This window comes from Anser cygnoides, chromosome 1 (assembly GCF_040182565.1).
Source record: "Anser cygnoides isolate HZ-2024a breed goose chromosome 1, Taihu_goose_T2T_genome, whole genome shotgun sequence".
In the NCBI taxonomy this organism is placed as follows: domain Eukaryota; kingdom Metazoa; phylum Chordata; class Aves; order Anseriformes; family Anatidae; genus Anser; species Anser cygnoides.
Genome location: NC_089873.1, coordinates 97,890,873 through 97,916,968, shown reverse-complemented (window position 1 = coordinate 97,916,968; position 26,096 = coordinate 97,890,873). Strand labels below are relative to the sequence as shown.

The 26,096-nt window shown below is 46.6% G+C and overlaps 1 protein-coding gene across 2 annotated transcripts in view; it reads left to right on the top strand.

The window, feature by feature from the left end:
- The window catches only part of LSAMP (limbic system associated membrane protein), a 965,491-nt gene that overhangs the window by 597,474 nt on the left and 341,921 nt on the right, over positions 1-26,096 (top strand). The window contains exon 1 of one of the 2 annotated variants that reach the window (XM_067003786.1): positions 9,046-9,123. The exons of the other annotated variant lie outside the window; for it this stretch is intronic. Coding sequence (XP_066859887.1) covers positions 9,048-9,123 — 76 coding nt within the window. The 5' untranslated portion in view covers positions 9,046-9,047. Of the gene's footprint in view, positions 1-9,045; positions 9,124-26,096 lie in introns of those variants that run through there. 2 annotated transcript variants of the gene reach the window in all.

Genomic DNA, 26,096 nt, shown 5'->3' with positions numbered 1-26,096 from the left:
GTCGTCCAGGGACAGACGTAGTAGCTTGCACTCCTAGGAGGGATCACAAAGTTTCCCCTCCAGCTGGGCATCCAAAAGTACAACATCATCTTCCCTCTTTCTCAGGGGACTTCACCAGCGTCCCTCCTAGGAACCCTACAGAGGCACTTGCCATTTCTATTTAGATGTCTCAAACCAACCCTCCCTGCCTTGAAACCTCTTCCTGTTTTGCCAGGGACTGCTGGCGAAAAGCAGTTTGTGTGTCCCTTGTGCCCATTGCTGGTACGGCTGGTCAGCAGCCCATGTAGTGCTGCAGTCCTTTGACAGGAGCCTGCAGCTAGAGAGATCAGCTCTGCTTTTCAGCTGCAGTGTGTCATCCATCACATCAGCCAGGCACCGATTGTTCTTCAGATGTTACGGGGTTCTTGCATTTTTACCCTGATCCCCTTAAGAGAGCTCCCCTAGGAGTCACCCACTGGAAGATAACTTGCCAGTTCCTTTTTCCTGCGTGAAAGGCTCCTGGTGGTATTTCTCAGTGAGTCTCTGCTGGACTTAATGTGATGTTGTTTCCTTTCTCAGCTCCTCCTTTGTAAACTACTAATCAATGATATATTGCAGCTGTTCCCATGATTCATTTTCTTAAGCCTGTCGCAAGGCTAATTGGTTTTCAGTTTAAGTCCTGGATCTTGCAAATTACTGAGTGTGGGCACATTGCAGAATCCGGGCCCCAAATTTTCATTCCCCACTGTCATTAGCAGTGTTAGAGTCTGTACTAATCCCTCTCCAGCTAACTGTCTTCATACAGCAATTTAACTGCTTCATATTAACCTGGTGCACCTCTTCCTGCTGGGTTGTGCTGCGTTCCTATGTCACCCTTGTGGCAGCCATTGTATCTCTCCCACTGAGTGCAAATAAAAGCAAATTATAAACAAAACCGAGCTTAGAACTACACAGTTCCTCCTTTCCCTCCTGTTCTGTCCCTCCAAAAAGAGAGGTTCCTGTAAGGAGTTATCATGTCCATCATTTAACTAAACAGTATGTATCTAACGTTTTTAATCTCCCCTCGTAAATCAATCCCTCCAGGAACTTATCTAGTTCAGCCATCTGGAAATTAAAAAATAAAATAGATCTCACAATAGGACAAGCCTGAAATGTCTTTGGGGGGGGGAGGGAGAGGAGCAGTGGAGGGTCTGAGAGGCAGCAAATAAGACTTGGTATTTTATAACCCCTTCCATCTCAGGATCTCAATGTACTTTGCAAATGGGACTGAATTAAGGGTCACTGTGTCCCCCCATGAGGCTGGGAAGCCTTGTCACAAATCTGTGTCAGCTAGCACTTGTCTTTATGAAGCACGTGCAGCTGCTGGAATTGCTCAGCCTCTGCAGGGATAGAAGTCATTTCTTCCTGCTGCAGGAAATTAGCTTCTACCTGTTTCAGTTGGAGGTGGAGAGGAGAGTTCCCATCAGGAGCAGAAGGCCTCTGAGGGAGATGAAAAATTCCAACCCCTTTTAATAAAGGTAACTGGATTAAATGCACACGCATTAGATACGCTCTGTATTTTAGAGGCAGGAAAATTCAGACATAGAAAGACAAAGTGGTATGTCCAGCACCATGCAGGGAATGAGAGACAGAGAGAGGAAATCTTCACCCATTGCTTTAATTGCAGAACCATCCTCCTTTCTGCAAATAGCAGCAAATTTTGACTACTTGTGGCCAGCAGCATGAAATTTGGGCTATACAGCTAGGCGTTCGACTGAATGGCTTTATCAGAAACTCCAGATATGCTTACAGGTACCAAGGGAACAGTTTTTCTCAGGAGATTCCACTGCTTCCTGCTTCAAGGAAGATTGTTTTCAAGGAAGACAGGAGCAGCTGTCTTTCTGGTGGCTTCTTGGCATTCCACTCTGGGTCCCCACAGCTCCGGGAAGGCACACTGGCCTGCCCTGAGATGAGATAGCAGAAGGTACCAGGTCTTTTTCAGGTTTGGCTGAATTTCTGAATGTGGGCTTGCATTTGTTCTTCTCTTACCCTTACTGCTCCACCAACCCATCCGCAATAATTATCTTTCAGATTCATCCTTTCCCTCCATCCTCATTCTCCTTAACTGCTCATTGAGATTAGGAAACATCCTTTTAGTCTCTCTCTCTCATCCTCATTAAATCTCCTTTTTATTTTTTTTTCTTTATCTTCATCTCCTCCTTCCTAGACTGTCACTAAATTTAAAAAGAAAGAAAGAAAAAAAGAGTAAAGAAAAGCTCTTTAATGTGTTTTAAAAAATCTCTTTGAAAATGATACCGTCTGTGTCGCTTCTCTCTCTGTGTCTCTCTCGCTTTATTTATTTATTTATTTTTACAGACTGAACTAAAAATGGGCTTATTGATAAAAGCCACAGTGTCTGCTGTTTGCTGATGATTAGGTGCAAAGACGAGGCCTTTCCCTGTTCAGATAGGTAAATATGTAAAAGATGTTATTTAAATTGAAAGGACAGGCTGACAATGTGCATTCTTCCTCCCTCCAGCACCCAATGTCACAGGCACAGATGTCCAGGAAAAAGTCTGGACTAGAATCCAAAGATAAAAGCAGAGTTTGCCCACAAATGTGCACTTAACCCCAGGCACTGATTCCAGAAACTGCTGATGTCTCCAGGCCCTTGAGAGATGTTCTGGTTGCTAGCAGACTGCAAATTGCAGCATCTCAACCCTCCTGGCTTCCATTAGTCAGCCCCAGATAGGAAATGGTACAGAAGAGCAGCTTCTTACCCAATGGGAGCAGGACTGGGAGGTTCTCTTTCAAAATGAGAAAAAGAAAAGGAAAAAAAAAAAAAAAGACAAAAAAAAAGACAAAAAAAAATAGCACTTCTCTGGTTTGAAATACTCGTGGACCCAGATCTAAACGTATTCTCAAAATACCCTTAAGTTCGGGAAGTTTGTAAACAGGATCCACAGGCTAATAGATTTTAAAGTTGGAAAAGAACACTGATGCATCTTCACTCTAATCTGAAAGTGTTACCATGATGTGAGCACGTGTCCAAGCTATCCTTGCTCTAGCTCTCTCAAGTACTCGGAGCAATGAAACTGCATCAGCTGAGGCTTCTGTGGCTACTTGCACCTATCCAGAGCTGTGTGCCTTTAGCAAGGAAAACTTAAGCCCTTGCAGGTTTAGAGTCGCTGGCGAACAGGACAACCAGGCTGAAGGTAGCTTGCTGCAATCACACTTCTGTTATTGGCAGTAGGGTTGGTAACTCCTGGTAGCAGAGATCCAGACCATCTGTGTTTGCCAGCTGCCTGGGCACTGACATGAAAGTGCTGGGTTTGTTGGCATCATGTAGGATCACAGAAGTGTTGGTTGGAAGGGACTGCTCGCTGGGCCTCTAGTCTCCAGTCCAAGCTCCTGGATGAAGCCAGACATCTCTCAGAAGCCCGTGTGTCAGAATCAAAAGGGCTACACCTCAATGGGTTCATTTCCTCTTCTCCCTCCTTTCCCTGCCTCATGGCTGCCTCTCCTCCTTGCCACTCTGCCAAACACCAGGGCAGCTTCGGCTACCTACCGGAATCTCAGTTCCAGAGGCACACGAGGCGGCCTATTGCAGAGCCAGTGTAGATCCCGATTTGCTAGGGCTTTTTAGTTCACCTATAACATGCTTGTGGCTAATAAGTGAAACCTGCTTCAGCCACTGTGGACCAGTGCTGTAGAAGGCAAGGAACAGCTCCAGCCCAGTGGGGATTTCCCTATCTCTGTGTAAAGGCCCTACTGAGGTAGGTGTGCAGGGTGTGGGGAGAAAGATGAGAGTCTCTGAGTAGCTGGGAAGCATGATAACCTCTTGTTCTTCTAGTCAGTCCATCATCCCCTCCATCCTCCTGACCGGAGAGTTCATGTTACATATAAAAAGGTACGTCATGACTTGCTGGGATACGTGGCACAAGCCCAGGGGAGGCAGTGGTGGACGTCTCCTGTCCAGTATGTGCTTGAACAGGGAAAAAAGGGAGAAAGGAGAAAAAGAAACAGACATGCACAAATTGATAAAATCAATAACTCAAACTGAAGAAGCAAAGTAGGAAAAAGATGGAAGACAGATGCCAGAAAGAGGAAAGTCAGCATCACAGAGAGAGTCGATATGAACTCTCCTCATGAGCTGGATCCAGTCTTGGAAAGGTGGTTTGCATTTTTCCCCATGTGGTAACCTGTAAGGAGGCAGCGGGGTGAGTTTGTAATCCCAAGAGTAAATTTTGCTGTGTTTAATCACTGACGTGGTTTGTACAGGAAGACACCACGTAATAAACAAACTTGCAGTGCTTCATTGATCCAAGGAACTCTGTGGTACATTTAGTTTACATTTAGTCATTAGGACCGGATTCTTGACAACAGCAACAAAATGTTGCTGAGAATCCAGCAAAGGTATAAATGGAAAAGGGTTTCTGCCAGACTTGTGGCCTGATTTCTGCTGGTGGTGTTTTGCTCAGAGATAGAAATTGCCCTTACTTCTGTGGTGGAGCCAAATAAAACCCAGAACGTATCCATCTGCAGTTTAAGTTGTATCATTATGACATTGCCTTTGAATTTTCCATTTTCGTGTGTTTCTGCTGCCCCTGGCTCCCTTGGTAGAAAATTCCAGTGTACATAACCAAGAGTTATACCTTGTGCCTTTCTGTCTGGAGTTACCACTTCTCAAAAAAGCCACGAGGCCCAGTGATAACGTGCATCCTAATAGCAGGGACTCATCCTAACAGTAGGTACCCCTTTAATGTCTTAGGCCTCAGAGAGGCTGGAGGCATTTACCAGACCATTCTCTATGGTCTTCTTCAGTGCTTAGTCACTAATTGTTATTCACTGCTCCCACGGAGCATTTTGTTTTTGATGACATGTGCAAATGGCACATTTGTTACCAGGCAAGGTTTGAGAGTGAGAACAAATCTAGTTTATTCTAATAAAGTGAAAATTAAAACAGTGGGTTACACTATTGAAAATGAGAGTTATGCAAAATGAGACAGGAAAATGCACTGTCAGTTATCTATGTGACACTTTTGTTCCCTTCCCAGCTCTTCATTGAAAAGCTCTCTCCCAGCCTGGGGCTCCTGCAGCCCCATGAATTGAGAGTGAATGCCAGGAGTTTTTCATCCTGAGTGAATCGCGTACGTGGTATACAGCCTTCCAGTATGCACCCTTTCACCATTAAGGAACCATGCAGTAAATGTGCCTTTAAAAAGTGGCTCCTCACCCCACTCCTTTTTGACTTAGAAAGGAGGGTATGCACTAATACCATCCTTTCCCTTCCTGATAAGATGTACAGAGGATTTCTGTTTGGAGCATCCCATTCAGGGTTTGATGACTTCCCATAGAAAAAAAGGAATCATTCAGAGGTTTGCATCTCTTGCGCAAATGTCGTGGGTTTGTGTGGCAAGGTTTTGGTAGCAGGGGGCTACAGGGGTGGCATCTGTGAGAAGAATCCAGCAGCTGCCTCATGTTAAATAAGGGCCAATTTCAGATGGCTCTGAAGGGACCCGCCACTGCCCAGAGCTGAGCCAATAAGCGATGTTTGTGCCTCTGTGAGAGCAGATTTAAGAAAGGGAAGCCCACAGAGGATCAGTATGGGAAGGACGGCATCCCATGGGAGAGACCCCACGTGGAGCAGGGGAAGAGCATGAAGATGAAGGAGTGGGAGATTACAGAACATTAGGGACTGACCATAGCCCCCATTCCCCTGTGCTGCTCAGGGGGAGGATGTAGAAGAAGGTGGATGGGGGGAAGGTATTTTTAGTTTTGTTTGTTTCTCACTGCTCTAGCTTGTTAGCAATACGTAAGAAATCTCATTAATCTCCCTGTGCTGAGCCTGTTTTGCCTGTGACAATGATTGTTGAGTGATCTCTCTGTCCTTATCTCAACCCTTGAGCCCCTTCCATTGTATTTTCTCCCCCTTTCCCTTTGAGGAGGGGGATTGAGAGAGCAGTCATGGTGGAGCTCAGCTGCCCAGACGAGTAAAGCCACCACAACAAGCATCAGGCCTTTCTCTTCCTTTGATGCAGGCGGATGGGAAGGTGAGGTCCTTTAAGGCTCACTTAGCTCCTGGTCTCCGAGCAGAGCTGTCAAACAACAAGATGGTGGAACAGCCACTGTCAGGCTGAGAGCTGTCCTCGTACGGGGGTTATGCCCTCTCTGTGCCATAACTAACAGCAGTGAGGGACGCCAGGCAGGATCCCTGTTGGGTTGCCTCCAACCATTTCATAACAGAGGTTAAAAAAAGATGTTTTTAAGAAGTCACAGCCTCCTTGAATGAGTACCATGCCTTCCCAGATGGCTAGAGGCTGCTTATGCTCCTGACTCTGCTGTCTGGCTTTTTGGCAAGTAGTCTTTCCTTATACACTTTTGCTATCCTGCCTGTTCGGACAGTGGTCTCTGAGGGACTGTGAGAGTCTTTTCCCCCGTACGCCCGTACGGCAGCCAGCACTCCGGGGCCTCACCATTAGTGGGGCCCGCGAGCCTAAAAACAACCAAGCATGGAGGCTGGGATTTTGCTGGGGAGAAGTTCAGATCACAGTGTTACAAGCAAGGTTTCCAAGCTTCCTCAGCCCTGGCACGCGATCAAATAAACAAGAAAAAATGTTTAATTAAACTAACATGAAAAAAAACCCTGAAAGTGTCACAAAAACTGGAGGCGATGGTGCCAGTTCCCCACGGCATATGGCAGAGCAGCCGCTCTCCCCGCGCTACAAACGCGGGCCTGTCACTTCAGAGGGACGCACGGCCCTTTCATTTCTCTGCCTGTCACCATGACGGCAGAGGGACCATCCCCACCGCCGCCCTCCCCTCCTGAGCAGGAGACAGGGCAAGCTGCCGCAGGGGACATGATTTCTCCTGGGGAAGGCAAATAGAGGAAAGCTGCCCATTTTGCCATTTCGGAGCCAGGCCGCGAGGCAGCGGATGGCACCGCGAGGGGCTGGCCGCGGGAGGAGAAGTGCGGAGTGTCACCTGCTGTGAAGGTCTCTGGGGGCCCCCTCTGCTACGTGCCACCGGGATTGAAGCACTTTATTCTTTTATCAAAGAGAATTTAGATTGGACATCTAAACCCCTTTAAAAACAGAGAAGTCTTGATGTTCTCTGTGTTTGATGTGGGTGCGTTTCAAGGGGCAGGTAGCACTGGTTCCCTGGCTCCATCTTGCATTGCACGAGGCCTCGGGCTTGATGTGGCAGGGGAACTCAGGGCTTGTTGCGGGGAGCAGGTCCGTGTGGCAACCATCGGCTGGAGGGACAGGGAATGCTTTTGGTCATCAGAAAGAAGGATGAAGGCTTCTTTAGATCTCTTAAAGGACCGCGGTGAGCCTTTTCCCATGGGAAGACAGTATGAAAAGTAGCTTGAGCATTGAGTTAGGCTTTTATGCTTCTGGTGACTGTGATGACTTACATCCTTGGCTTAGAAAGCCTTGCTGTCCATTTGCCTGCCACATTTTCTCTCAGTTTGAGCAGCAGAGCATCATTTGGTATTCCTTTTTGTGTCAGGTAATGTGCTCTGTTACGTATAAGCACACGTATGTGTGGAAGGCACAACAACAAACTTGAAAGTCCTTGGGCTCACAGAGTACTGCGGGAGGACCAGGAGGGTGACTGAGTGTCAGGGGCGCCATTTTCACAGTGCAGAGGGGAGATTTTTAAAGGGTTTCAGAGTGCCACTGGGAATTTGGTGTTTGAGTATCACAGCGTTCCCGGTTTATTTTTAAACATCCTGGTGTCTCAGTAGGTTTTAGCAGTATAGAAAGATGAAGGCAATGGCTCTGGCAGTGCAGACTTATATGATCCCACACACTGGAGGAGGCAGGGGTAGAGGCAGTGGGATGTGACCATAGGGGAAGTGTGGGGAAAGCTTGGGTGTTATCAGTGGTGGAGAGGAGAGGAGAGGAAGAGGCTGAGCTCATAGGAGGTGAGGTCAAGCAGGTGAAAAGGACAGACAGGCTGAAATTGCTGTAGGTTTTTGAAAGTGAGAAGAAGAAATTGAAACTCAATCCAGTGAATGCTTCAGAACCAACAGGGATGAAGCGGGATAGACGTGCTATGACGGGATTTCAGGGTGAGGAGAGAGAATGCTAATAGCCATATTGTGTATGCTTTGTGTGTCAGAGAAGCTGGGGAGAAGTTGCAGTCTATGGAAGTGAGCAGTAATGAGCGGCCAGGCATATCTCCCAGCTGTCAGGACAAAGAAGAAGGGCTTGGGTGCTGGCTGTGTTGCAGTCATCTTTATCCCAAGGGACTTCCATCTGAAAGTTTCTACATGGGAGGTTCATTATTTCCCCCATCATCCCTGCAGTCTCATTCTCTGCCCAGGCAGAAAGTGAACCCCAGGACTCAAGAGACCAGGCTGGGTCACAGTGGCTTCGTTCGTCCTTCCAGACCTATCAACTCCCCAAAGGCTTGTGTGCTTCTGTGCTCTGAGGAAATTAGCTTGCTGAAGAGAAAGGGCACAGTCATTGTAAAAACCTGTTCCAATGAAGTTGTTTAATTGCAAAGGAGGAAAAACCATTTGTAAATTAAATGAATCACCCTGCTTGCAATAGAGAAGACTAAGGAATGATCTGAGAGGAAGCTGACACTTTGGCAGTCTGATGGCACAATCTGAGACACAGGAGATAGAGCTGAGTGTCTCAAAGTAGCAAAGGAAGCAGGGGCTTTTAGAGCAACAGGAAAGCAATTAGCCTTGTTTTCCCTACAGTTCCTTAGATGTCTGCTTGCTGTTAAATACCAAACTGTGTCCTGTTTTCCAGCTGCCTCTTCAGCCTGTGCTCTGCTGGGCAGCGTGCATGCATGGGGCTGTGCTGGGATGGGGGGCAGCTGGGAAGGCCCCCAGCGTTGCCACCTGTCAGCTGAATCCCACTAATGAAACCAGCACCTGCTCCCTCCCTAACGAGGTGGGTTGGGAGCACCTCCAGTTGGGGCAATTACATGTTTGTCTGTCTGTTGTCTGCATACTGCGTAAGACATCGAAGGGGTGCAGGGTGCTCATTGGGGTTGCTTGTGCTGTGCAGAAATTTATAGTACAGCCTCTGGGCCTTTCCCTGAATTGCTGATGCTGTGTCTCACCAGGAATGAGTGGTGAGAGACTTCCAACAAGTGGTCAGGAGGAGGAGGAGGAGGAGGTGGAATCCAACAGTCACACGCTTGGTAAGATATTGGCAGCAGTAGCTGTCTAGCCAAGTTACTTAACTATTAAATAACATGTCTGTACTCTCCTAGGGCGTTCTGCAGTAATAATTAATAGTGATTACATAGTGATAATACAATGGTTATGCTAATAGACCTATCAGCTTGGATGTAAAGAGAGAAGAGCCAATACTATAAATATAGTAATATCTCTGTGGAGAGCAGTCTTAATGACAAGACTATCTCATATAGTAAACATGCTGATACTGTTTATAATAAACAGTGTAGTTCCTTACCTACTACATTCATTCTCTGCAGTTCTCCTGCAATTCACTTGCCTCATTTCAGTCCTGCTTTTCTCCTTCCCCCCTCTCTCTACTCTGCCCTATCTGCACAAAGGTGTTTTGAGATTTTTTGCTTCTAAGTTGAGCAGGGAAGTGAGCTGAGTAGATGTCTGTTAACATTCACGCTAAACCTTAGAGTTGAGACCTAGGCAGCATACGGGCACTCAGGACAGCTACAAACTCAGGGCTTAGAAGGCTTTTCTGGATCCCCACATCTATTAGTCTTTCACTTTTTTTGAATACTGCTATGTGGAAATGGTGAGAAAAGGGATGAAAACTCGTAGGGTTAAGGTGCCTTGTTGCTCCGTGCATGCACACATACCAGATTCACAACAGCTGTGTGAGGAAACCCAGCCTCCTCTAAGCAACTGAGCACAGAGCTGCAACAGCAAACCCTGGTGTGTGTCACGCGTTTGTGTCTCCTGCCAGTGGCTTCAGGGAGGAACTCAGAGCTGCCCTGCGTTGCCTGGGGGTTCAGGACCCCGATATTGGTATGTTGCCTGGGTGCTGGCAACCAAGGATGGAAGCAGGCAACTCTGAGGTTGGTGATATCATAAGCCCTACAAAAAGTGGGGGAGGGAGGCTGGATGGAAGGAAGGAAGGAAGATCTTCTAAGCAGGTGACTAGATGCAGCTGGGATGAAAGGCTACAGCCAGGCAAAGCAGTAGCTGGAGAGGCTAGTTACTATTTCAGGACTTTCCTCCTCAGCAGTAGCATGGGAAGGAGGCTTTTAAATTCAGAAATCCTATGAGGAGTGACCTATGCTGGCTGGGGAGCAGCCAGTTTGCAAAAGATGACACAGCATGTGGTAAGCTAACTCATCGGCTTGGTGCACTGGGATGATAAAAAGGGCAAGGTATCCTCAGTGAGAGGGACGAAACCTTCTCAGGAGCGTAACCACGGGCAAGGGGTGGTACAGCCCAGGCAATGCTGGGGGTGTTCTATGCCCAGAAACCTGGCCTTTGTTCCTGGCCTAACAAGAAGCTGTACCTGTTGGGTGGCACCAACTGCAGGCACTACTTGTGGGCCTGAAACTGCTCCAGGTTTATTCAAGTCATGATAACAGGCATTGGCTGCGGTGCTCGTTGGAAACCCTAGGAGCATCCTGACAGCCCAGCCAGCTGCTGTGCCAAGCTGCAGTGCACTAGTGACGCAGTACTCCTGGTCAGAAAATGGAGGTGGGCCCAGTGCTCTGATGTGAGGGTATGGTGGGCAGAATAAGCCATGAGGATGCTCCAGCTTTCTGGAGGTGATCAGGTTTTATCAAATGCGGGCCGGTCTGCTGGTCACTGTGCTGATGAGAGAGCAGGTAACCTATGCAAGCTCAGCGTCCTTTGCTGTCAGATGGTGAAAGCGTCTGTACGGGGATATCTTGGGGAGAGGTGTATTGTCTCTTATGCTGATGCTTCTGTGGGGTGCTTCTTAAGAGCATATGCTGCTGTTATGCTTGAATTACGTGGAAGCCATTAATAATGGTAGATCATATTAGACTTCCCAGCGGAGCAGTGGATTGGTAATGTTATAGGAATACAGACTTTTCTCCTGGTGCTAGCTGGAAAGGATAGAGGAAGTATTGCTTTTGCAGAAAATGTCTTCCTCCTTTGGAGGCTGGGAAGCTTGAATGAAGTGTGTAAAAACCCATGCTGAAACAACCCAGCCAAGCCCTCTTACAGAATTCTGTTGTGCGTTTCAGCCTTGAACCTTTTACAATTTGTTTTCCAAGTTCAATTACTATTTGCAGTCAGCCAGTTTTACAGAAGAATAGTAATGTATCTATTACTCCAACAGGTTTCAGTTATCCCAACTAAGCTAAAGCCTCCCAGTCTGCTTGGCTTAGTGTGACCAATTTAAATAGACATGGTGAACTAGACCCTCTCCTGGCCTGCTTGGCAAAATCTTTGGCAATGTTTCAGTCCTTGCGGGGGGGCAGAAATGGCTTCTTGTCCTGGTGGAAGGCTCATGGCTTTAGAGGAATGCAAAAATGTTCTCAAATATCCGTGCTAGTTGTCTTCGTTCTCTGAACATCAGCATTGGGCACAGAGGAGCCAACATGTTGGAAACATGATGTACTGTGGTAACCTCTGAATCAAATGTATTTCCTTAGGAGCTGAAATGTGTTAATTCCTACTTGTATTTTAAAGACTTGACAAGGTACCCGTGTCTGCTATGGAGGACATGCCTTTATCTTCTGGAGAATTTCCCAATCCAGTGGTACCCTGTTTCAAAACATTTCTGGTAGGCTTTGTCTGGTATTTGCTGCTGGTACAGCACCTGGGCCATTGCAGGCAGCCTGGTGCCTGCAGGTCCCCCTAAGCACTGGTGACTGATCACCTTCACCTTAAAAACAAAGCCAGAGGTCCTGGGAAGCAGAAGAGCTAGGAATAAACTTGATGCTTGTTAGTAGGCAGTCCACGTTTCCCATTTCTTGCATCCCACTGGGAAAAAAAATAAATGGGGGAGGTAGACAAGAAGGGGACTGGAGGGGCAGAGAAGGAGAAAATGCATTTTGTGGTTTTTTTTTTTTTTGCTCTCCCCGTCTTCCCATTCCCCACTTTTCCCTGTTTGAGACTTCGTGTCAAATACCTCTGTGCGTGTTCCCCTCCCCGCTCCCAAATCTCATCTCTCTTCAGAGCTTTGGCTTTAAATACGCACACATATATGCAATTAAATGCAGGCTTTGACTTTTCGCCTGGGAAACTGGAGGGATAAGGTGAGCTAAGCTTTTAATTACGAGTACCCGTTCTGGGAGGCAGGGAATTCAAGCCGACAGTAGATGCTGCAGCACTGCTTAATCCTGTCTTACAGGGAAGGGAGGGGGAAAAAACACGGATCTGCTGGAGAAAAGATTTCCTGAATATATAAAGAAAATATTGTTTCTTCTTGCTTTCCCTTTTCCACCTGCCCTTTCTTTTCTGTTATGCCAAGTAGAAAATAGGCATTAAATACTGGGGATTTGATTATGGCTTTTGTTAAGGTGAAAACATCAAAGTGCAGCTCTGACCCCTAGGATCAGACTGTTTGTGCCAGATTTTTTATTTTATTTTTTTAATTTTTGTTCCCCACTCTTCAGAGCAAACATAATGGGCCAGGTTCATCTGGGCTGCCTCATCCATTGACGTGGCTGGAGCTGCACCACAGACACCTTTGTGTGCGAGTGACTTTCTTGATGGGGAGGTGAACAGTGTAGGAGTTTAGTGGCACTGCTTCCAAACCAAGCACAGCTGTGGCTGCGTGAAAAAAAATTATTGATGTCCTACAAAGAAACCACTAACATGTTTTCCAGTGTTACAAGAAGTAAAAGTTGTTCCCTGTTGTTTGCCACAAGCCAAGTGTGATGCATGGTCCCATCTGATTTAAACCAGTCATTTTTTTTTATTATTATTATTATTATTTCCCACCCTCCACATTCCTTTCAGGATTTGTCTCTGTGGTTTAGGATCAGTGAAATGTTGCTTTGCTAAGGAAGTGGCGAGACGCTACAGTGGAAGGTAGGATTAGGCTGGGACACTCTGCTAGGTTGATGGGTGTGAGTCCCAAGTGAAGACCTGCCTGAGGAAGAAAAGCAGAAAAGAAGGTGACGTCCTCATGTCCTGAGGGCTATGTCGAGCAAAGGCTGTGCCCTCTTGCAGCTGTTCACATGCTATTTTTTTGCAGCATGGCCTCCTGCGACTTGTGCTGGAGCCTCTGACTTACCAGCCTTGATGCAGGCTAGGCTGTGGAGCTGTCCTTGTCACCACCACTAGCTGCTCTTCAAGCCCTTCCAAGTGTTTCCCTCTCCCTTCTTTTCCTTTACATTGACTAGTTGCATGTCAGGGTGAAGCTATTGCATCTTCCAAGAGGAAAAGAGGGGCCTTGCCTTCCATAAAGGAGCACCAGTTACTCCAGTTGGGCTACTTCCAGCAAAAGGGCTTGCGGTGCCATGCACAGGAGCATAACTTTCTTAGGAGGATATTTTAAATCAAGGGAATGTAGTCAGGGCCAGCTTTGATAGAAGCCTGTTTGAGAAGAGGGTGGAGATGAGAGCTGGGAGTTCAGAGGACAAGTTCGTCAATAGTATTACGGCATTCTTGTTTTCTTGCTTGTTTCCATGCTTTGAGGGGAGCTGGGCTGACATGAACACTCAAATGGGATTTTTCTTATGTCTGAATGCTTCTGTCTGAACTTGTTCTTACAGTTCTTGTTCTGGATGAGTTTCTACTTAGCATCTCCTGACAGCTTTGTGCTACGGACTGACCCTCTGAGCCGCGTAATAGCTGAGGCCTTTGCCTAGCCTGCTGTTAAATAGGAGACCTGACTGTCTTACTGATAGGAAAAACCTAAAAAATGCTCCACTGCCTCTGAATTTCCTCTGTAATACCATCATGACTCCTGATTAATTTCCATAATGCAATTTTGCGAGGTAGACCTCAGTAACCTTTTAGCTGACCTCTGTAACCTGCTGTTCCTCACAGGCTTCCCACTATTAAGAGCTGTATAATCCAGCCAAACCTACCACCTTCAAACAGATTGGTGGAGTGGTGTGGCATTTATATCTTTGGAGAAAGGGCTATATCTTATACTACCTGCACAAAACCTTTGTTTGGCCTCAACTCTTTTTAGATACCAATCTTTCTTCCTTTGCCTGAGTTCTTCAGCTTAGAAAATTGATATAATGTCTACATGGCCACACCTGTGATAAAGAAAATGTCCCAAATTAGTCATCAGTCCGTTTGAGGTTTAATGGTCTGTGTGAAGTCAAGCTAGAGCGGCAAACCCTCCTGTGTGACTTCAGCCAAGTGGGAAGTGTAACAAGGAGCTTGGTGGTTGCCTAATGAAGCAAGATCCATAAGGATCTAGACAGCCAACGTGTGCATATGCAAAGAAGACACTTGAAAAATTTAAGAAGTTCCTTAGCTTAATAAAATAATAATTGTGTGTGCATTGGTGCACTGGTGGCCTCTCAAGCACACTTAGAAACCCCAAGAGCCTCGTCGTGCCTTCTGTGAGCCTTCTACTGCCACTTCGTTTCCAGAAAAATGTGAAGTCTCCTGGTGAGTTCTGCTCTGGGTCTTCAGGATTGCCTTAAATTCAGCGTACAAGCCACCAGAAACAATAGTGGTGCCCTACTTTACTGAGACATAGTAAGGATAAATGCAAGAAGTCCCTGTGATGTCAGCCAGTGTGGTGACTAGGAAAGGGGAGAGCGGCACAGCTGAGTCTTGCAGAGGTTCCCTGTTGCTGCATGGGTGCGTATGGGGGTCGGTTTTACTTGTGAGGAGGGTATTTTTGTTTCTCTTTTCATTGAGGGCTTTTTTCACATTGCCTCCTTGATTGTTCTTCCAGCAGCTGGAAGGAATCTCAGCCCAGGGCGAAGTCATTAATTTTCTTTCCTTGTTGGCTCTGCTGGCCCTGAAGGAAGGGCTCTGTGAGCACGCAGCAGGATTAAATGCAGTTTGTGTTGATGCCCAGCTTTGCTTGACGCTTGAATGGAGTATCCGAGCCATCGTTGGGCAGAGAGGGATTGTGGAGGTCAGAGCTGAGGACCTACATCTGTTGGCTTGCCTCCCCTCCTTCTCCATCTCTTAACCTGTATTTCCAACCTCCTTCCTAGCAGGCAGTAGCTCTGGAGAAGGCTCAAGTTCCCCAGCCTTTTGGGAAGGGGTAGGTGCAAAGAGGGAGAGCAAAGGAGTGTAGTAAACGCGCTGGGGAAGGGAGAAGCAAAAGGCAAGGGAGCACTCCATTTGGTGTGTCATCAGCTCCAAATAACCTTGGCCATGGGCTTGCCCCTAAGGTGGTGTGAGAGAGGCAAGACCAACTGTGCAGGCGGTACATCAGGAGGGGATGTCTGGGAGAAGTGTTTATTTAAGACAATTGTGATCAAATATTCATCAGCTTTCACTCCCTCCATCCTGCTACAGCTTCTTTCTTCCTCCGCTCAGCTGGAAAAGACTTCAGAGTAAAAGAGGGAGCAGCACTTAAATGCTTATTTATGTTGTCATTTCTAGGCATTTTATCAGGTCTCTAATGAAATAGATTTTCTCTCAAGAGGTGCGTATTTTCTGAGCCAGAGGGGGAGAGCACTACGGAGTGCTGAAAAAAAAAACTGCCCACATTCGATACGTTTGATGCATTATTAATGATGATAAAAGCAAGAGGTTATAAACATTTTCCTTTCCAAGTACTAATTGCAGCTGACCTTAGCTCAAAAAAAAAAAAAATGTAGGGGGAGTACAAACAGATCCAGTGAGCCCAAAGTGTAACTGTCAGGGCAAAACTCCTTTCTTGACAATCCTGAATGCTTTCACATATATCATTTCTAAGAGTGCTGCCAGAGCCAAACCATTTGGGACTAGAATTATAGCAGAGATTAGCAGGATTCTGTTCCAAGAATATCTTTATGGTGATCACTTGTCACTTGTCATTACAAATAAATCCTATTGGTCTTCTTTCCTCGGTCTCATCTTTGGCTTACTTACACTTGAGAAATCACTCTTCTCCTCCCCTCTTTTTCCAGCAGGAGAAATTCAGGTTGCTTTTTTTTTTTTTTTGAATGGCTGCTGGCTTAGCCTGACTCAAGGCAGCCCTCAGCCCTGGTGGGGGCAGGAAGATACGAGTGTCTTTGCTTATTTTTAGTCCTGTAGCAGGTAAAATGTGTCTTAGTTGGTGTGGTTGGAATATTTTGTGTATCCATGGCTTCACGTGGGACAGCAGCACGTACACAAAGGGTCAGGGAGATGACCCTATTTCCCTTTGTCTCCAAAGAGCAATGGCTTTTTGGCCATGTATCGCCAAGGCACCCAGAGTAATCCACCAGGATGAGGCTCCTGTTACAATGGGCAATCCAGGCCAAATGGCAGAAAATGAGCAGACTGCTTCATTTCCTCTCATATTCGTGCAGTGGTTCATTGCGGTACCTGATGGGAGAGCACGAGTATCATAAGTTTTGCAGTGGTGTACCATCTTGTGAGCCACTTTCCTTCTCTTGACTGCCGATGCCGGCAGGGCTCTGGACAGGGTAGTTAATAACAAGGCCACCTGCTTCAGCGATGCTGGTGGCGCTCTTGATCAAGGCAGCGTGAGGCAAATTCTGCTGTCTGAATCCACCACAGCTGCCATGAAACCCACTGAGTTTTTATGGGTGATGCTGAGATGTCCTAGGTCTAAGCAGCAGAAATGGAATTTGAAGCAATTAAGGAAGGTATTGTACTGTTACATGAACAAATCAAGTTAGTTATCAATGTGAATGCTTGGAAGGGTTGAGGGTTGAATAGAGTTGCCCGCGGACTTCTATGCTTTTTCCAGAGCTTTAAAAGACTCTGTGCTAACACTGGCGCTTAGGCTGGTGTTTGAATACGCTTTAAAAACCCGAACACGTTCACTAATATGTTGGCTTTGTTTGCAACAGAATGCCTTATTTCTATTTATTATTTCACTCATTTATTATTTATATTACAGTAACAGCTAGAGGCCTCTTTCTGCTAGGTGTCATACGGATTCTTTGTAAGGGGGAAGTTTGTCTCCTCAAACTCTGCCTGAGAGGTGGGTGTGCGTTCAAAGGCAGTAGCAAATTGGTTGCAGGGTTTGGACGAGGACCTAGCTCTCCAAGGTCCTGGCTTCTTGACATAATCTATGGCCCTCACAAGGAGCTGTATCAAACAAAGCTATTGCTCTCTCTTTGTGGGGAGCCTTTAATTCAAACTGATGCTGGGTGGGAGCCTTTAAGTGTATCAAACAAGGAGCTCTGGATGGAAGGTTGTCCTGTAATACATTGTGTAGCTGAAGAGGACTGCGCTGTCTGAAGCCAGGGACTTCTACGTTTTCCTGTAGCCTAAGTTGGTTTTTCATGTGCTTTCCACATGGCAGAAAATTAGAGGTTTTGCTTAGCTTCTTTTCTTGCTAGAACATATTGTCCGTGTAGCATGAGGTGCCAGGGGAATCTCCCCCAGATGTGCATGTTAAAAACTAAGCATTTTGATGGCTGCTTGTCTCCCATCTCCGAATTTAAAAGCAGTCGATCAGAAAGGGACCAAACCCTTGGGGATTCACATTTGCTTTCATTAGGATAATTAAAGAACAGAATAAGCAGAACAGACAGACTTCCCCCTTTTAAGATGCAAATGAAGGATTCTGTGAATGGTGATTTTTTGGACTGAGTTTCCCTTCGTGCTTTATGCAAAGAAATGAAATTCCACTTGGAAAAATAATGGGATGGTTTAAGCATCTTGATTTAATGACTTTTCTATAAGTGCTGAGACACAGGTAAGCCCCCTATTACAGCACAGACTTTGTGTGGCCATTTACATGGATTATGGCCCCTTGGACGGGAGGATTTGTTTTTTTCAGTGGAGGTTTCCACTGTGGACCATGAGGAACAGCTCTTCCTTGAAGCCTCATGAGCTCTTCTCCAGAGGCCGGCGGTGAAGGCTGTGTTGGTGTCATGACTGCAGTAGTGCAGTGAATACACAACAGCACGGACGTTTGTGGAGGAAACGAGCTGTCTTGCAGAAAAGTCACCTGCTTCTCCCCCAGGCCCCAGCAAAGATCAGGAGAGGTTGCTGACCCTCCTGCCTGCAGGGAGCTGGCAGATGCCTATGTCTGGATGGGGCCAAAGCTCCTCTCGCACCACCTGTACCCCTGATTGAAAGTGTGCTTTCAAAAGCCTTTGGAACGCTGGTACTTCTGCTGCAAGTGGGTACTGTAATGGAGAGGGTTGTGGTTGTGTTCTTGGTATCTCCTTTTCTAATCTGGATGGTATTCTCATCCTCTGCCAGACAAAACAGCAACTTTGTACCTCTGCTAATATTCCGGCACGTCTGCTTGCTTATTTGTGTCATTATTTCTAGCATCAGGCCTGCTTCTCCCCCCCAGCTCGTGACACAGGCCAAATAATCATCAAACAGATGCCTTTTCCTTGGGGATGCCACTGGACTCATTTCTGACAGACAGGGCTATTCTCATATTTATTCATTTTCTCACAGGAGACCCAGGCCCTTCAAAAGCAGTCTGGTTTTCTTTCAGTACGTTGAAGCTGTGTGCGCGTGCCGGTGCTGTTCGGCACACGCATGCAGTGTCTTTGTGTCTGAAGCAGTCCTTGTTCAGGTGGTAGGCTTGCTCTTCTCAACGTGTTGTGGTGTCACTACTTCTGCCCGTGGGACAGGTGCCAGAAGGCATGTGGGGAGGCAGTGACTCTGTGAAGGCTACATGGAGAGAGCTAAGCAAATAAAGTCACTGCAAGATGCTGGCCTTCACCTTTTATTTTTGTAAACATTCAAGTATTAAATATAAATGAATGTTTCAAGGATGTGTGTTTTCTTCAGGGATGCTTGTTTACTACACCATTGTTATAGGAAAGCTCGTTCCCTTGGGTTCTAGGAAGCAAATAAGGTAATATCTCTTCCTTTCTGCTCTTCTTCCCACTTCCCCACTTTGTTCTTCCTTCTTTCTTGCTTCCTTCACTGGATAGTAGGATGGCAGTGACCCTTCCTAAGTGGGGGTGCCCTTATATACGCTGCCCAAGTGATGTCTTAATCACGTTATAAACCTCAACAGCTGCCTTCTTCACACAGGAGCTTTCCCTGCCTCTGGACCATGTTTATTTAGCCCATGTCACTCACCTGGGTAGCTACCCTGCGCCCAGTGCTTTTTGACAACCTGTTTCACAGGGCATGAAGGCTGAGATCAGAGCTTCCCAGTCGTCGTCCATCTTCTGATGCAGTTCTGTGGCAGCCTGTGTGTATATTCAGTAGTTACACTCAGTTGCTTCAGGTTAAAATTTCACTCCACTGCTATTTCGGATGAGTGCTGCAAACTAAATCACGTAGCTGGAGATATCACCTTGGTGGTTGCTTTATTTTTTTATAAGGTATGTCGCCTTGCAGTTCAGCCAATGTCAGCTTGCTCCTACTGCAAGTGCAAGATCATTACTGCATATATTATCTTAATTACATCACACGGGTGTCATGTCCACTGCAAAGTACCGATGAGATAATCCTAAACCATACCAGCTGTCAGCAAGAGGAAGAGAGGTAGGTTAGGGATGCATTTAATTTTCATACACTTGGCTATTTTGCATAAACAAGCCATTGCATCAGTATTAGTTTGAAAAACATGCAGATTAATTATTGTACACTTACTAGCAAAAACACTTCATTAAAAAAGTCTTTTATGGCATCCAGGATGTAATATGGCAGTCATTTTTTTTTTATTTTTATTTTTTCCAGTGGGGGACTTACAGCTACTCCACTCATAGCCTCTTTCAGCAGGGAGCAGGCAAAACCAGCAGTAGGATGCTCTGGTCCCAGATGTGTGAAGCACATGTGCCACAGTATGAAAGCTGTGTTGCTGGGGAAGGGATCAAAGCTCCACTATTTATAACTATTGCATTCAGAGTCTCCTTCCGCCTTAGATCCAGGAGCACAGCTTTTCCCCATCCCAGCTGCTTCCAGGAGGAGGTGCTAGCAGGAGCTGTAGAAAATGACTGGTGTGCCCACAGCCTTCCAGTCTCTTCCCAGTACCTTCCAGTTCTCAGCAAGTGCGGTGTCAGCAGACGCACAGCAGTTCTGCTTGCAAACGGGATTGGGCGAAATAAATGAGCTGAGACTGCAAGGGGATTATTCATCATAGCAGAAGCTTGAGCTGCCGCAGTGTTTGTCATCTGTAGTGCCTTTGTTATCAATTCCATCACCGAAGCCAGCACACCTTGTCATGTGCTAAAAGTCAAACCACTACCCAGGGGCCTTTCCCTTCCTCTTTTGCAGCTAAGAGGCAAGTGAAAACAGCTCACACTGGTACGTCGTGTTTGGGACAGAGACGCTGTAGCTTACAAATGGGAGCATTTCTTTCTTTAGGGACTATTGATTCAACTCCAGTGGGTGAGATTTTTCCTTATATCTTTCCTTTGATCCACTGGTAGGAGGTTTGGGATTCCTCCCTCCTCCACCCCCACCTCTTTTTTTTTTATTCACCCCCTCCTCTCTAAAGACAGAATTGTTGCATCAGTCTTTTTGGGAAGGGGAGAAAGATGAGGGAGCTAGAAATTAATGGAGGACGGGTGGAATGACTGATAACCTGTCTGCCTTTCTTACATATTTCCTCTGTACCTCTTTTCAGTCATGCTCGTGCTCTCACTTGCTCACACAAAAGATACACAAACTGTCATCTAGAGTCTTTGATTTCTATCCCCCAGCCCCTGCCCTTTTCTCCTTTCTTCTTCTCTTCCTCATACTCATTAATTTCCTCTGTTGCGTGTATTCAGGGGGACATAGGAAGATGGTTGAGATTAAACTCTGTGTGGAAAGGTAGAGGCCAGCAGTAATATGAGAGGTGACATGCAGGAGGACAGGAGATTCAGTCAAACGTGCCCATCCTTGAAAACACCATCATTTCTGGCCCCTTCTGAGGGTAAATGCAAGGAACACTCCTGTGGCTCTTCTTCCTCATAGCAACTTACCAGTGTGCTGCTCCGCAGCTCTGGGTGACTTCCACGGCATCAGTATTTTGGGTGCTGTCTGGCCGCAAGAAAAGCCCTGCGAGTTGTCAGCTCTGTTACAGGAGGTCACCGTGGCCACAAGGGAAAGAGACTTGGCAGCTTCACAGAAGAGGGAGCACTCGAAATGACGCGTAATTTTGGATGCCTTACTCTCTAGTCCATTTGATACTGGCAGGACTCACATTTTTGGGATTCACCATTCAGGACACTTCATACAGGCTCCCAAAGGTGGCCTCATCTCTTAAGACACTGCTTTCCTCCCAGCACCTGCACGTGGACTCGTTTGGAGAGCAGGGACTGTAGGGGGAGATGTGGCTTTTTGTGACTTCTGCAGTCTCATCCTGTTTCTGTCTCGAGCTCCCTCCTTCTTTCAAGTGCTGTTTTGTAGGCTCAAGGAAAACAGCCCACAGAAGCGAAAGGAACGTGCAAGTGGACTGAGGGTTACTGAGGGTCTGTTTGCATTAGGGCAATTCTCTCTGATTCCTGCTTTAAAAGATTTTTATCTTCACTTCCAAGGGAGGCCTGTCCTTTGTCCCTCTTTCCCAAATAACCCAAATTCATCAGATAACCTCTTAAGACCAAGCCTAAGGCAAAATCAATCTCCAAAGGAAGTAGCAATTGCTGTAGCTCAGGCAGCAGGCAGAACACGAAATCCATATTGGCTTATTAAAAGCTCAGGCTTTGTCTTGCTGATCTCTAATGATGACAAGTAGCAATTATTTTTATTACACACACACGTGGACACGTATGTCAAGTACAGACCGCTTTAAAGACAGGCTTCCTGGGGGACCTTGTAGTGATTCTCATCGCTTCCATTGCTGAGGACAGGTGAATCCTCTTTCTTGAGCAATGTCCTGTCTCAGCATTTGAATCAAGTACTTTGATTTATCTGTTTTCCTCTGGATGTTATTAACTACTCTGTTTCCTTACAAGACCTGAGTTTGGAGGGGAGATGTATGGCAATCGGACGAGCACGCACTGTGGACCTACCAGCTGGGGCTCTGATGTACAGCTATGGGTTTTTAAATGTCAGTGAGATAATAGCATCCAATTGGTCCCTAAAAAGCAGGGATGCTGCAAGCAGAGGTTTTCTTCTGGGCAGGCTGGAAGGCTCCTAATTACTAGAAATCAGGAGAAGAGTCAGTCAAGCATGAGATAGAAACCTCGCAGTGGGGAAACACCACACTGGGAAATGCCTGGTGAGCAGACAGTTTCTTAGCTCTTCACAAATGTAGAAGATAATTATCGTCAAGCTTCTTCCTCACTCTCCTGCTTCCCTGTGGAAAGAAAAACAAGCCCTGTCTCTTCCCTTCAGTCACTCTGCTGTCCCTGCAGTCATGCTGGGCTCCCTCCCGCTGCTGCAGCTGCTGGAGTGCCTTACCCTGGCACCCAGCGGCTCCCCTCCCTAGCTGGGATAGGGTTAATGAGCTGGGGGAGGCTTTTCTCCTTGCTTTACATTATATTCTCAAGCTCACCATTGCTCTTTTTTTTCCCCCTTTTCCTTTTTCCCCAACCCTGTATGCCTCCATGATCAACCCAGCTGCATGAGTCTGTCATAAAGTGCCCTGCACTGGGTTGTTGCATAAACCAAACCTACAGAGATCTGGTTAAAGGGGAGAATCTGGAATCAGGTGAAACCAGGGCACTTTGTACTTGCTCTGTGAAGGCTGATTCCTTCTGAACACAAATTGAAGGGGAGGGTGAAGCGAATTAACTCCCTGATAGGACCAGGGAGGACTAGTCAGCTACTGCCTTGACAAATCTGCCTTGTCTTTGGGTTTTTCTGTTCCCATTTGTCACTGTGAAGACTTCCTTCACTTCATAGTTCCTCTCCTGTGGTTCAAGTACAGGCTTGGGAACTGGGAGCTCTGTTTTTCCTAGATTGCTCAGAATTTCATGGAGTCACTAATATATTTGGGCCAAAACAGACCAGACTGATCATCTTGTTGCACTCGCACGGGAACTGTTCTTGCCTATTTCATGTGCTTGCCGTACAGGGCTGTGTTTCTGCCTATGTTCTTGACTCAAAATGTGATGCTGGGATGTTTCTCCTTCTGTCATGCAGCAGTAGTGTCCACCTAGTAAGACTTAGGTCTCGTGGAGGGTCAAGTAAGGAAAGTGAGAAGGCACCGACCTATGTTGTGTCAGGTTTCTGTGAAGTCCTGTAGAAGCTTTTTGTGACTGCAGTGTCACTGGAGACCTTTGTCTCTCTCAGCTCCTGCCTGCAGCTGTATATGCTGATGATGATCTTCTGCTTAGTTTCTGACAAACTGCAAGCACAGTTTCCTGTGAGTATGTGTCACTGTCTTCTGGCTGGGCAAATAACACGTTGTAATGTTGGCTGCAGCTACTGTTGTTGTACTCAACTCTGTCCTGGTAGGTCTGTAGATCTGCAGAGCAGACACCTTGTGCCAGCTGTTGAGAACAGCCCTGTCTTGCAGAGTTCCTTTGACACTTGACTTTCTGCTTGGACCCTCCAATGCAGGAACCCCCTTCACGGGAAGAGAGAGCCAATTTTGGCTGCTGGAGGAAGAAAGCAAAATATCCATCTTTGGGAAGCTTTGAGAAAGGGAAGGTGGAGATGAGTACAAAAAGCCCAACAAGTCTTTGCTCAGTTTTCCCAGGTGCAGTGCCTCTGCCTTAGCTCTCCCTGCAAGATCTCTGATCACATCTCCAGAACGTGTATGGAAAGCAGTGCTGAGGCAGGGGGGTGTGGGTTTGGGGTCACAAAATTAACAAATGAATGCACTACGAGATGCAGTGAAAGTCCCTGTGACTGGAACTCAAATCACGTTGCATCTTTTCAGTAGGAACGACTCTTTCACTAGCATATAGCTTGTATGATGAGGGTTTTTTTCCTTTTCTGCACCAGAGGAATGGAGTTCCCCTAATCCCCATCTTACAGATGAGATGAGGAACAGGCAGCTGAAACAGTCAGCAATTTAGCCAGAAATGCAGCATTTACCCTGGGTCTACAATACCTTCACGTAATGCCTGGGCACTTCATCTTAACGTTCAAGGTTGCTTTTCACTGGTAGGACGGAGAGCTGCGTGGGTCTGGGCTGGCGCTTTTCCCATGGAACTAAATGTGCCTGATCCTCTTCCAGCCATCCTTACCATAGGCTGATGCTGCAGTGATTCACTGCCCACCGAGTTGTGCACGAGTGATTTAATGCAGCTTGTTTGGGTTTCTTCCAGCTTCTGAGGTTACTCCTAAGAGGTATCCCTGTAACAGTCCTTGTCTTCTTTGGACGTTATAATTATAAGGCACAGGTATGTTAATGTAGAATAAACTTGTTCTTTACTGCATGCAGCCATCACCGCCGGAGGAGGTCATTGAAGTCAATTATTGTAAAAGGATTTTAAAAAGGGCCTGGATAGTTTTATGACCATTTGTAATCTTCTGTTAAGATGGAAATAATCAAATCTTATGCTTCGTGGCAGCTGATGATAACCACAGGGACCATGAAATGACTCATTTTCTCTCCCATGCACCAGCTGACCATTAGGCTGGAATTTTCACCTGCCTCTGGATCAGTTTAAGTGCTGCTGAGCACAGGATACTGAAAGCCCTTAATTTTCTGATCTCATCTGGCAGGTTCAAAGCTGCTAGATTTTGGTCTGCTTCTTCTGCCTCCTTTCTAGGGAAGAAGCTATGAGAGATGGGTCCAGTGGAAACTATGATTTGGCATAGTGTGACAGGAGCAGCACCGGCTGCCCTGTGCTTTCTGTGACAGATAAAGCCCAAGGGTGAGCTCCTGGTCGCAGGAGCAGCAGAGTGTGGGCACTGGCAGAGCATCATAGTCATGGGGCGAGTGTTTTTTTGGCCACAGTGGTACAACCAGAGCATCTGCCACATTGCCTGGCCCCCAGGCAGCATTCGTATGAGTGGTGTCTCCTGGCAGATGGCTGCATTGGATTTTGGATGAGAAACAAGTCATCTTATTTACTCCAGACTTCAGCTGCAGTGCTTGTATTGGCTTATCTTTAAGACTTGCATTGGACAGGGGATGCCAAGCCAAAGGGATTGAGAAGTGGGGGTAATATAGGGAGTTTTTCATTCTATGGCTCCGCTGTGCTCACTCCATACCTGTCTGCTGCATTCATTTCATAGCGTGGAGAAAATGGATGAAACATTTCACTAAATAATGAATGGTGGCCTTTGAGGCAGCAGTCTGCGCAGGTGCCTCAAACCATTTGCAACTGTGAAGAAAGTGATGTTCTTGCCCGCAGCCTCTCTGGTTTGCACAGTGCCTCGTGCAGTTTCCTTATCAGCCTTCTGTATAAAATGGTAATTCCACCTGTATCAAACCTCAGTCACTATTAGACGAGCTGTTTTCCCTTCCCAGTCCTTCTAACCCCTTTGCTTGTAGGCAGTCAGAGGCCAAAATACAAGTTGTCTCAGATATACCATGGGCAAATAAAGCCAACTGGACGCTTTATCTGAACTCTCTATTTTTAGCTCTCTCCATTTGAAAGATCCTGTGTGTATGCAGCCAGTTTGGGGCATCTGCCACTTCTGGGGCTTGACGTGCTGGTGTCTTGTACACAGCAATGTTAACCAGTACTCCAAGACAAAAAATAAACTCAAACAGCTCTGTATCCAGTAAAGGGAGATGGGGATGGTGTCCTTCCATCTTATCCTAGCTGGAAGGCTGCAAACATCTGTGCAGCCGTATGCAAGAGTCTCCTCAGTGCCTCTTGCTTCAGTCAGTAATGCTCTGAGCTGGCAAATCCGATGCTTTGACGCAGTTTTGTAGCGTTACGCTGCCCATCTCTTACCAATGGGAATCCTGAATACTTGATGGAGAGGAATGAGATCAAAAGGAGAAAAACTGCAGGATGGTTGGCAAAGGAGAATAAGAGATGCTGTCAGGAGAGGAACTGAACTGGGAAGGGGAGTAAATGAGGCAGATAGATGCAGGAAGGCTGTTAAAAAGGCAGGGCACAGAGCAACAGCAGTGGAAGGGCTACCACATGAGATGCTGCACAAGGAGGAGAGCAGCGGTTAGATAATACAAGAGCTCTGTCTATACCGGTTTACATTTTGATATCCATCGGATCCCTCTCCTTGCAATCAATGTTCCCATCTCATCCCTATCCCTCCATACCTTGTATCACGCTGCTTCTTTCCAGCTCCTCAGACTTCAGGGCATGGAAGAGAAGCTATTTCTCCCAGCTGC